Source organism: Salvelinus sp. IW2-2015, linkage group LG2 (genome assembly GCF_002910315.2).
Source record: "Salvelinus sp. IW2-2015 linkage group LG2, ASM291031v2, whole genome shotgun sequence".
Taxonomy (NCBI): domain Eukaryota; kingdom Metazoa; phylum Chordata; class Actinopteri; order Salmoniformes; family Salmonidae; genus Salvelinus; species Salvelinus sp. IW2-2015.
Window position 1 is genome coordinate 23,839,430 of NC_036839.1, and position 12,643 is coordinate 23,852,072.

Below are 12,643 nucleotides of genomic sequence, written 5' to 3' on the forward strand. Positions count from 1 at the left end.
GGTTTCTATACAAAATTAAAAATAGGTTTAGTTTTCTAGACAAAATGTCTTGACTAAAAAACACTGTATTGTATTACTGCATAGACTAGACTATTGAGCTCCATTGGATTTTAACTCCTCGTTCACACCTTTAGATAACAATGCTACCTCTTTCCCTGTCTGTTCTTCTCTGTGTCTCCATCTCTCTGCTGTGTCTCAAGTACTGGCCAGTCTGATAGATCGTCTGGGTGATTCCAAAGACCAAGTCAGAGACCAAGATCAAATCCTGCTGCTGAAAATCATGGAGCAGGCTGCCTCCCCACAGGTACGTACACACACAGACGAGTTATTGACAAACCAGGATCATATGATTCCCTCGCTTTCTCGTGGTGATACTACAGTACTATCAAAAGTCAATCCTACAATCTCAAATTGATAAATGCCAAGTTTATTGATTTCTGTATCCCTAGTACTCTTTGATTCCTGACTCGATTGTATGTTAATTTATATGATCCTGATCCATGATTTTTAAAAAGTGATTGATTGTTGACCTGGTACAAATATCCTGTCCTCTCCTCCCTAGTATGTTTGGGACAGAATGCTGGGAGGCTTCAAACACAAGAACAACAGGACCAGAGAGGGAGTGTGCCTTTGTCTCATCTCAACTCTCAACATGTAAGACTGCCTGGCCTCTCAATCACCCATCTTTGAATCTGTCTGTCCTTACTTATACACCAGATGTGTATTATAGCTCTCAGCTGATTTATTTTAACTTTGCTAATGTTTTTTTGTCATCTGTGCGTAATGGACAGGGTATAATTCTCTGATAGCAATGGACATTTTGCTAACTGCCAAGAGAATAGATGAGCCTTGATTTGATTTAAAATGTGACAATATTATCTGATGTGTATCATAGAGAATTATACAATGATATGGTAAGGTCTTTATAGTCAGGAGTCTTTATTTTGTTGTGATGCTATAGCTAATGCTTACCTAATGATGTCATTGACATCCTCTGTCTTTGTTCTTCCAGGTACGGAGCCCAAGGCCTAACCCTCAGTAAAATAGTCCCTCACATATGTAATCTTCTAGGAGATCCCACCAGTCAGGTATGTACAGCCTATTTGTGTCCCAGTCTGTTTGCTGTGTCATGAATCAGTTTATTACATTGCTGGCCAGGGAGAGAGAGAGCACTAGCACAGACAAAGGAGTCGACTGCAGCAGCATTTTACCATAGGGGCATGGAGCCCCTTAGTGGCTGTAAAGAGATGTACAACCACCCAACATGACAGGGCCATCTGCTGGTGGAGGCAGGCTAAATGTTTATCTACAGTTACTGTTTTAAGAGCATTAAACATATACTAGTGGGCGCATAAACATCTAATGAACGYGTTCAAGTAATATGGCTGAAACAGGGTTTATATAAGTGACTGATAATTGCATTCTCCAGCTAGTTCTAACAGACAGTTGATCTAGTCTAAGAACGCTAAGATTGCCTTTTGAACCTTACCCCCGTTGTCCTCAGGTGAGAGACGCAGCTATGGGCTGCCTGGTGGAGATCTACAGACACGTGGGGGAGAGGGTGAGGATGGACCTTAGCAAGAAGGGCCTACCACAGTCACGGTACGATGGACTTTCTACCTCGTGTGTGTCCTCTCTCTCTCTCTCTCTCTCGCATTCTTCCCCATCACTATTCATACTTCTTTCTCCCTCTTCCACCCCCCACCCATCTTACTGTACTAAGTGTGTAAATGGGTCAGGTATAGTGCTGATTCAGCAGCCTTCCCAGCACAAGGCTGTGCGTTAGGATGTTAGGTTGTGATCATAGTTAAAAACACAGAAGTAGAATAAAGGAATTATTTCTTAGGTGAAAAACACTGTGCATGGATCAGGTAAACACTTCGCAGAGTGGGAGGCGGTGTGTGTATGGAGGGTAGGACACATACCTCAGCCCCACCCCCAGGTTATTGTGCAAATACTGTAGCCAACAACAATGGAAAAGAGGGGTGTGGTCTAATTTAAAGGTCCTAAAGGCCTCTACCATTTCATCTTAAAGTGCTTGTTGTACACTTTCTTTGATCCTTTCAACAGCCTACAGAACCCTGTAGACCAGAACCCTGTAGACCAAAACACTGTAGACCAGAACATGGAAACCAGAACACTGTCAAAACACTGTAGACCAGAACACTGTAGACCAGAACACTGTAGACCAGAACACTGTAGACCAGAACACTGTCAAAACACTGTAGACCAGAACACTGTCAAAACACTGTAGACCAGAACACTGTCAAAACACTGTAGACCAGAACACTGTCGAACCCTGTAGATCAGAACCCTGTAGACCAGAACACTGTCAAAACACTGTAGACCAAAACACTGTAGACCAGAACCCTGTAGAAAAACCACTGTATACCAGAACCCTGTAGACAAGAACAATGTGAAAGAGGTGTTGGTCTCGTGTAAAGGAAACAACCTAGTTTAAATCATCTGTTAATATCAAGTGTTAGATGTGTTTCATTCAAGATTACTGTATAACACTGACAATACAGAATCTTTCAATCAAAAGTGCATTTAGAAAATTATTGTCTCACTTTTCTGCAGTGCCTCCCTGAAAGCTGATCATTTCAACAGGCCATTAGTCCCTAGTGTCCAGCTATCCACATAAAGCCTCATAGGCTCTGGTAGCCTCAGACCATAACCCCAGAATGGCTGTCTAGTGTCTTCTATCAGCGGTCATAATCTACTGATCCCTCTCCACGGGCTCTGCCCTGGCCTGCAGCGTTTAATAAAGGAACACTCCATCATAACCACTAGCTAGCTAGCTCCCCTTTCACTGTGGCTGTCAGACCTCCAATTAGTGAAGCACCATGGGTAATATATAACATTACCGCTGCCGCACCAGCCTGCCTGTGTCTGTGGAGTGGCTGTAGGGAAGGGATAGAGTGTATGGTAGCCAGACGTCAGTCTTTATTGAATGAATCCATACACCAATACACTTGTTATTGGATTAGAACGTGCACTGTACCGTGATGCCTCATTGGAGAACAACTACTGAGGAGAGCTTGGACGCAGGCCTGCGATAGGCTAATTTTGGCCACAGAGGCTCTTGAGTTGCCCTTGAAGTCTCTCAGTGATATGATACCAAGTGATACCACAGTATTTAATCATGATGGTAGTGGGTGTGACGGGGACAATTGTGATGACTCAGCCTGGCCTCCAGCTAAGTGCCTGCATGGTTGAGTGGGGAAGGGAAGCAGATTGATTAATACCCATTTGTCTCCGTGGTTCGAGAGTTAAAGGGGAACATCTGTTCTGACCGAGCCATCTGTCTCTCTGATCGCCCCCCCCMCCCCMTMMCATTTAGTTTACTGCTGCCATTTTTGGTCCTTGTATTGGTTATCATACCACTCTTCATTGTTTTAGCTAGTATTGCAAAACTACTTCCCAGACCCAAAGGGAAGAGATGCCTTTTTATAAAGGGAACTTGAAGAGGGTAAGCTCATTTGGTCTCGCTTTAGGAGTGCTTCCTCTGCCCATGATTAGATTTGGTCTGGGGCGTAGGCCAGGGTGGGTGCTGAGGCTCTCTTGTGGCCACCTGTGCCCTCCTTCTGTATGTAGTCACACTCTCAATCCATTTGCTCCAAGAGATCCATGAGCAATTACAATGGAGATTAGTTAGATCCAGTTAAATACTAACTAAGCCTTCATATCCATATGTTCAGAGGAGATTCCTCCTGCCAAATACCTTGTATTTATTTGATTCAACATTTTTAATAAAGCTTTGAATACATCAAAGTCTTCCACAGTTAGATATAATGAATGTGATTTAAAGTAACTGTCCAGTGAAAATCTCACTTTTAAAATGTAAATAAGATTCTGTTACCCAAATAATGTTGTTGACTCATCCTATTTTCGTATTTGTGTACAAAGCATAAATTGGAGAAAAAAACACTTAAACCCCACCTCAAAATTGTGTCTCAAACAGGCTGTTTCATAAATGCTTGCTATTTCCTCATAGAGGATGATGTCATCCTCCTGAGGAGGAGCAGCTGGCCAATCAGCGATCTACTCGGATGAATATTTTGTATGATTGCTATACGCCCACACCATTTTGTTGTTGGGGTGTGACCACATCAGGGTTTCCGTTAGCCGGTAATTGTTGTCTTTTTGGCCATAAAAAATATATAATGAAAAGCTGATAAATACAATTGTTGCCCGGCCAAATTGACTGGGAGAAAAAGCAAAGCACTCTAAAGAAAAGACAATGAAAACATTTATACTCGTAAATGATGATTATGAAATAAACCAAAACTTGTTTCTCAGAAGTGTAGCAGGTTGTGAACTCTACAATGTTTCTCTCCGAGAATGAGAACAGTAAATGACTGTATGCCTAATTAGTAATACAATGCACTTCTAGTGTGACAGGACAAAACAGAAACAGTTATGTCAAGGTGATGGAGACCTGCAAAGCAATGAGTCAGAAATGAATTTAACCAAATGATGGGTATTAATGGTTACTGTACATTTACTACTTGTGACATATGTAACGGGGAATTTGTCAAAATAAACAATCAAAGAACAAACAATTCACATGAAATAATGAATGCACAAAATTGACAGGAGACAGCTGAGTGGATTCTGGAGCGCTGAGCGCATGCATTCTGGAGAGAGACGGGTCTGTAGGCTATTTTCGCCTCACACCCCTCCCCTTCTTCTTGTCTCATCATTTTAAATTATACTCAAGACACATTGTCTTCACACATATTTCAGATGCTTTTCACTGGCAGCCCAACTCAATAATCAGCTAGGCCTTTTGCCACTCACCCTGCCTATGAAAGACTACCTCAAATGTCATTTCTCTCCTGTTCTATTGGTTTTCATATCAACAGTTCTTTCATTGTCTAGAAGACAAATACACTATCCTAGTCACAGTAGCAACCCATCCTAGTTGTTGCATCTTTAAAATCACCCTCTTTCTGAGTTTCCTAGCTGAGATTTTCACCTCTGTCATATACCGCTTGCATCAGGTGTGCTTTTTAGAATGGTGTTTTCCCTTTTCCACGCTAGTTGCATTTTGGCACATTTTTGAAAATTACTTTTTATTGGCTGCTTCATTACAGGAGTTGCATGTTTTGTTAAGATTAATTACCGCAATGGAAATGTGATTTGTGTCATGCTGAGAACTGTCAGTGGACGCCCTAATGTGTTACACACCCAACGCATAAGTGTCCGGTAAATTTCTCTAATGGCCGGTAAATTAAAATCTCCCCGGTCACGTTGTCTGGCGCCATATGTTCTTAACGGAAACCCTGGACCACACCATTCGAACACAGAAAAGCAGCTTTTTAAAGTACTTAATATAAAATTATTGGAAGGAAAACAATTTCACTCATATTGTAGTTAATTAATTATAGGTTATATTTAATAGAAATCTGGAAACACTGGACAGTTACTTTAAATAACCTATGTTGCACACAGTGTGAGAATGTCATTCTAATTTTGTCATTTTAACGAACTGCCATTGGCTTAGAACTGCTTGCGAGGCACCTTTTATACTATACCAAGTAAACCAAACATTAAGAGCACTTTCCTAATATGGAGTTACACCCCCCCCCCCCCTTTTGCCCTCAGAACAGCCTCAATTTGGCAGGGCTTGGACTCCACAAGGTGTCCAAAGCGTTCCACAGGGATGCTGGCCCATCTCGACTCCAATGATTCCCACAGTTGTGTCAAGATGGCTGGATGTCTTTTGGGTGGTGGACTTTTGGGTGGAAAAACCCAGCAGCGTTGCAGTTCTTGAAACAAACCGGTGCGCTTGGCACCTACTACCATACCCCATTTAAAGCCACTTAAATATTTTGTCTTGCCCATTCACCTTCTAAATGGCACACATACACTATCCATGTCTCAATTGTCTCAAGGCTTAAAAATACACTGCTCAAAAAAATTAAGGGAACACTGAAATAACACATCCTAGATCTGAATGAATGAAATATTCTTATTAAATACTTTTTTCTTTACATGGTTGAATGTGCTGACAACAAAATCACACAAAAATTATCAATGGAAATGAAATTTATCAACCCATGGAGGTCTGGATTTGGAGTCACACTCAAAATTAAAGTGGAAAACCACACTACAGGCTGATCCAACTTTGATGTAATGTCCTTAAAACAAGTCAAAATGAGGCTCAGTAGTGTGTGTGTGGCCTCCACGTGCCTGTATGACCTCCCTACAAHGCCTGGGCATGCTCCTGATGAGGTGGCGGATGGTCTCCTGAGGGATCTCCTCCCAGACCTGGACTAAAGCATCYGCCAACTCCTGGACAGTCTGTGGTGCAACRTGGCGTTGGTGGATGGAGCGAGACATGATGTCCCAGATGTGCTCAATTGGATTCAGGTCTGGGGAACGGGMGGGCCAGTCCATAGCATCAATGCCTTCCTCTTGCAGGAACTGCTGACACACTCCAGCCACATGAGGTCTAGCATTGTCTTGCATTAGGAGGAACCCAGGGCCAACCGCACCTGCATATGGTCTCACAAGGGGTCTGAGGATCTCATCTCGGTACCTAATGGCAGTCAGGCTACCTCTGGCGAGCACATGGAGGGCTGTGCGGCCCCCCCAAAGAAATGCCACCCCACACCATGACTGACCCACCGCCAAACCGGTCATGCTGGAGGATGTTGCAGGCAGCAGAACATTCTCCACGGCGTCTCCAGACTCTGTCACGTCTGTCACATGTGCTCAGTGCTTTCATCTGTGAAGAGCACAGGGCGCCAGTGGCGAATTTGCCAATCTTGGTGTTCTCTGGCAAATGCCAAACGTCCTGCACGGTGTTGGGCTGTAAGCACAACCCCCACCTGTGGACGTCGGGCCCTCATACCACCCTCATGGAGTCTGTTTCTGACTGTTTGAGCAGACACATGCACATTTGTGGCCTGCTGGAGGTCATTTTGCAGGGCTCTGGCAGTGCTCCTCCTTGCACAAAGGCGGAGGTAGCGGTCCTGCTGCTGGGTTGTTGCCCTCCTACGGCCTCCTCCACGTCTCCTGATGTACTGGCCTGTCTCCTGGTAGCGCCTCCATGCTCTGGACACTACGCTGACAGACACAGCAAACCTTCTTGCCACAGCTCGCATTGATGTGCCATCCTGGATGAGCTGTACTACCTGAGCCACTTGTGTGGGTTGTAGACTCCGTCTCATGCTACCACTAGAGTGAAAGCACCGCCAGCATTCAAAAGTGACCAAAACATCAGCCAGGAAGCATAGGAACTGAGAATTGGTCTGTGGTCACCACCTGCAGAACCACTCCTTTATTGGGGGTGTCTTGCTAATTGCCTATAATTTCCACCTGTTGTCTATTCCATTTGCACAACAGCATGTGAAATTTATTGTCAATCAGTGTTGCTTCCTAAGTGGACAGTTTGATTTCACAGAAGTGTGATTGACTTGGAGTTACATTGTGTTGTTTAAGTGTTCCCTTTATTTTTTTGAGCAGTGTACATTTATAACTTGTCTCCTCGCCTTCATCTACACTGATTTGAAGTGGATTTACCAAGTGACATCAATAAGGGATCATAGCTTTCACCTGGATTCACCTGGTCAGTATGTTATGGACAGAGCAGGTGTTCTTAATGTTTTGAATACACAGTATATGTGTATGTGAATATAATGAGAGATGCAAATTGTGTAAAATTGCATTGGAGTGTAAAAGGATTTAGCTGCCTACTAGACACGTTCTTGTTAAGTGCATCTACGCAGCATTTTCCCTAGTTGACACCAAATATGTTCCTGGCTCATTTTATCAGTGTAATGCAGTGATGATAAATCCTACATCTTTAGTACATCATACAGTACATCTTTACATTTTGTTGATTTGAGTTTGCAGAGAACTGTAGCTTAGAAATGTGTGTGTCGTAAACATCTGTTAGTTAGCGACCGCTTTCAACACATCAGCTGAGCCAGTCCTCACATATTGAAATTCCTCAGTCACTTTTTGTGTTTGAACTGATGTCTCTGGGACTGTCAGTGACTGATTCTCCCTGTAAACTAAATAACACATTCTTTAGATGAGATGGAGAAGTTCTGTGTAAGTATGAGTCAGCAGTAATTCTCCAAGTGCTGCAGGCTGCTTTTGACTTACAGGTACAATATGGATACAGGGACACTGACAGAAACACATATGTGATTCTTCCCCGCTGTAAGGGGAGAGAATCGTTATTTTGTAGAATGGGGGAACTTAGAATGTAATACAATTTTATCAGTCCTGCCTTCAGGTTTCTACTCTACATTCTCCTGGCCAAGGCCACTCCAAACACCCATTCTACCTATTAAATTATCAACTGCCAGTTTTATTTGGTCTATTTTAGTGGTGGGAATTGCCAGCGACCTCATGATACGATATTATCACGATACTTACACTACGTCAAAAGTTTGGGGTCACTTAGAAATGGCCTTGTTTTTGAAAGAAAAGTATTTTTTGTTGTTGTTGTCCATTTTTTAAATATCATCAAATTGATCAGAAATGCAGTGTAGACATTGTTATTGCTATTGTTGCTGGAAACGGCTGCCCCGGTGCACAACTGAGCAAGAGGACAAGTACATTAGAGTGTCTAGTGAGACGTCTGTTTCTCAAACAAGTCCTCAACTTGTAGCTTCATTAAATAGTACCCGCAAAACACCAGTCTCAACGTCAACAGTAAAGAGATGACTCCGGGATGCGGTCCTTCTAGGCAGAGTTGCAAAGAAAGCCATATCTCAGACTGGCCAATAAAAATAAAAGATTAAGGTGGGCAAAAGAACACTGACACTGGACAGAGGAACTCTGCCTAGAAGGCCAGCATCCCAGAGTCGCCTCTTCACTGTTGACATTGAGACTGATGTTTTGCGGGTACTATTTAATGAAGCTGCCAGTTGAGGACTTGTGAGACGTCTGTTTCTCAAACTAGACACTAATGTACTTGTCCTCTTGCTCAGCTGTTCACCGGGACCTCCCACTCCTCTATTCTGGTTAGAGACAGTTTGTGCTGTTCTGTGAAGGGAGTAGTACACAGCGTTGTACAAGATCTTCAGTTTCTTGTCAATTTCTCGCATGGAATAGCCTTCATTTCTTAGAACAAGAATAGACTGACGAGTTTCAGAAGAAATGTCTTTGTTTCTGGCCATTTGGAGCCTGTAATCGAACCGACAAATGCTGATGCTCCAGATACTCAACTAGTCTGAAGAAGGCCAGTTTTATTGCTTCTTTAATCAGAACAACAGTTTTCAGCTGTGCTAACATAATTGCAACCAGCTACAATAGTCATTTACAACATTARCAATGTCTACACTGTATTTCCGATCAATTTGATGTATTTTAATGGACAAAAAATGTGCTTTTCTTTCATAAACAAGGACATTTCTAAGTGACCCCAAGATTTTGAACTGTAGTGTAGGTGCCGATACGTATGTATTGCGATTCTCACGATTCTTTATATATTGCAATTCGATACTGTGATTTTTATTGCGATTTGATGTTCCAAACATATTGCTCACCATATGTCTGCAGTAGAGGGACAAGAGAGCCATAAGAAAAAGAGCTTTGATCAGTCATGGAAATAAATGTGCTGAAAACAAATTGGCTCTCTACTTAAAAAGAAGATGGGGAACAAGCTATGAAGGAGAAATACTGGAGTTTTGGTGCAGGTACAGCCAACCTGTGCAACAGTTATATTCCGATATTGTCAAAATGATATGATATAGTGTCAAAAAAAACATCCCAATATGTAACTGTATTGAGTTTCTTCCCCCCGTCACTAGTCTATTTTTGGTCTAGTTTGGCTCTCCATTCTTCTGAGCAGGCCAGGGGGAAATGTTCTCTCTGACAGGTGGAAATCGATACAGTCCGTTGAATCAGTGAGTCTCGGCGATTCATCTTCCTGTCTCTCTCTCTGTTTCCTGACCTGTTTTCTCTCTCTCCTTTTCTCTAACCTTCCTTTCCTCAATCTCTTAGGTTGAATATAACCCTCTGTAACGCTCCTTTGCAGGTTGAATGTAATCTTCAGCAGATTTGATGAAGTCCAAAGATCTGGGAACATGATCCCATCCTCAGGTTCAGGTGAGTGATGCAGCTGTTGATTCATGGTTATTACCATGGCTTCTCGAGGTGTTTGTCTGTCTATGTTTGCTTCCTGTGTTCCTCTCTCTTTCCTGTTCGTGTGTATTTTGTATGCACTTCTAGTTTCTGGAACTGTTTGAAGGACTCAAAATACGGTTTTATTGACTGATGTTGACTAAGCTGAAAGCAGTTTCTCATGAAGCTATAGGGCTCTGCAGTGATGGCAATGAGGAGATCTACCCCATCTCGTCTCTCTTACACGTGACTCTATGTCTCCGTAGGCTGGATATTTAGGCACATTTCGATTTGGGTTGAGGGAATTAAACACAACACAACTGGAGCTCATAGTCTTTACTTTTCTCCTTTTAAGTTTAGACTTTTTTTCTACCAAATGCAGGAAGTGCCACCTGAGATTTGGCAAAACAAGAAAATATCTGTCACTAGTGTTCTTTTGTACTTGTAGAAACATGTGGCTAGGATTTGGGATGGTGATAAACAGATATTGCACCACTTCTGTTTGTCTGTCGAAGGTTTTATTGTTCTCATCTGTGTGAGAGAACTAGGCCAGCAGCTATGCTTAGAAATGGAGTTCCTCTCTCCTACGGTTGTATTCTCACTCACTCCTCAATCTTTCCCCAGCTTTCTCTCTTCCCCCTCTCTCACCACTTGTTTTCCATCCTCACCTTCCTCCCCCTTGCTGTTCGCACCTTTGTGGCCTGGCTGTCTCCTGCCCATGTTAGGTCCTCTCAGACGTCATGCCAGTGTGTGGGTTAGTGTGTTGGTGAGAGGAGGCCAGACGGACATCCTGGGGCTTGAGTGGAGGAGTTTCCCCACAGGAGGACAGGCTCCTCTGGGCCTCAGATGTCGCATTCCCTCAGTGTAGCCATGCCTGTGTGTGTGTATGTGTAGGACTGTCCTTGTGTGTTTCATAGAAATGTCAGTGTTCACTGTCAGTGTGTAAGCAGAGCTGTGAGCTCTCTTTGCAGTGTCATGGGCAATGGCTCGCTGACTCCATCACATTCTAGCTGACTGGGTGTAGTGTTTGTTTGCGGGACAGGTATAATGGCTGAGCTGAGGAGAACTGTGGAAACTGCTCAGCATTTAGGAACTATTTTCCATGCCCTCAGTAACTTCTCCCTCAAGGACAATTACTATGGACTTTACTGAGAGAGACAACACATCTATTATGGCAATCTAACCGCCCTGAGAAGTAGCACAGTAAATATATTCTATTTAAGTTAACCATAMGTTTTCTGTTTTATTGTGCATCACAGCATTAACAATCCACTGTCTGCTTTTGCTCAGTGTTGATCAGAGTCCAACTTTTCAAAGGGAGGAAACAGTTCAAGGACACCTCTCTTGGTGTAAGGGCTTTGTTGCTTCACCCCCTCACTATTTCAACTCATATTTCCAGATTACTTTCGGGCTCACACGGTTTTGATGACATTTTCATTGGAAAAGGAAAAGTAATAGATGATTCATTCCATGACACTTATTAAACTATTCATTATGCACTTGGCGCTGTCGTTTTGTTCTCCCCTAACGCGTCTGCTCAAATTAGGCGATGACTAAGATTTCCCCCTTAGCTTGCAACAAGGAGCTCAGCTCTCCACTCTGAGGGAAATAGTTTCTGTGTGTACGTAAACAGCAGAGGACAGGAGTGCAGTCAACAGAACACAACATGGTAATGAGGGCCTTTTTGTTGTAGAGACGTGGGTCATATTCATTAGGCACCAAACATACTGAAACCGGGAGGGACTACCTGAACTTGACCAATAAGAAATGCTTGTTGTTATTGCAATGTGTTCTAATGAGTACTGCCATGGCCTTGTTCTGTGCAGCGTTGTGTGAGCCCGCTAGCCGTTGCCTGGAGACACAGATTGGGTTCAGAATGCTCTCAGCTAGTCAGTGGACTGAAGGAGTAGCTGTTCCTTTCCTTCGGACGAGATTAACCTCAACCTCTCCTCAACCAGCTGTATTACCCCAAAGGAACACAGTAGAAATGTGGCTAATGGACTGAAACCAAAGGAAAGGGCATTGATTGTTTGTTAGAGTCGTTATAAATAGTGTTCTGAATTGCATGCCCAAACATTTGTCTCCCTCTCCCTGTGTCAGTTTGGTTAGAGCAAGGAGACTGAGTAGTTCTTCTACTGTCAGGAGGAAAACGTATAGAGTGTCTCCCTCCACAAGAGTACACTTCAGAAACCTATTGAATTTCATCTCTATCTGTAGTCCTAATCTGTATTCCCCAAAAGGGCATACATATGCTGCAAGTAGACCATGCTCCAGTTCAGTTGACATGAAATAGGAGCTTTAGCAATTAATCGTCCTTGGATAGAGAGATGACGGAATATGATGTTTGGACTGTCCTGACTCCTGAGGTGTCAGCACTGGGCTTTCCCCCTCGAGAGGTGAAAGGTTGTGGTATGTAGGGTGCTTGGCTGCTGTCTGATTGGGGATGGAAATCTCATAAAGACGTACTGTAGATGTCACATTGCTACATTGTGATTTGGCCTAACTCTCCAGATGACTCTTGTAGAAGGCTTCTAGGTACTGTTGATGATAGACT

General features: G+C 43.1%; 1 protein-coding gene across 1 annotated transcript in view; it reads left to right on the forward strand.

Annotated features, from left to right (window-relative positions):
* Window positions 1-12,643, forward strand: part of LOC111972956 (CLIP-associating protein 1-like) — a 94,228-nt gene that overhangs the window by 32,320 nt on the left and 49,265 nt on the right. Inside the window, 5 exon segments of the mRNA XM_070446276.1 lie at window positions 201-304; window positions 563-654; window positions 1,013-1,088; window positions 1,505-1,602; window positions 10,004-10,074. Coding sequence (XP_070302377.1) covers window positions 201-304; window positions 563-654; window positions 1,013-1,088; window positions 1,505-1,602; window positions 10,004-10,074 — 441 coding nt within the window.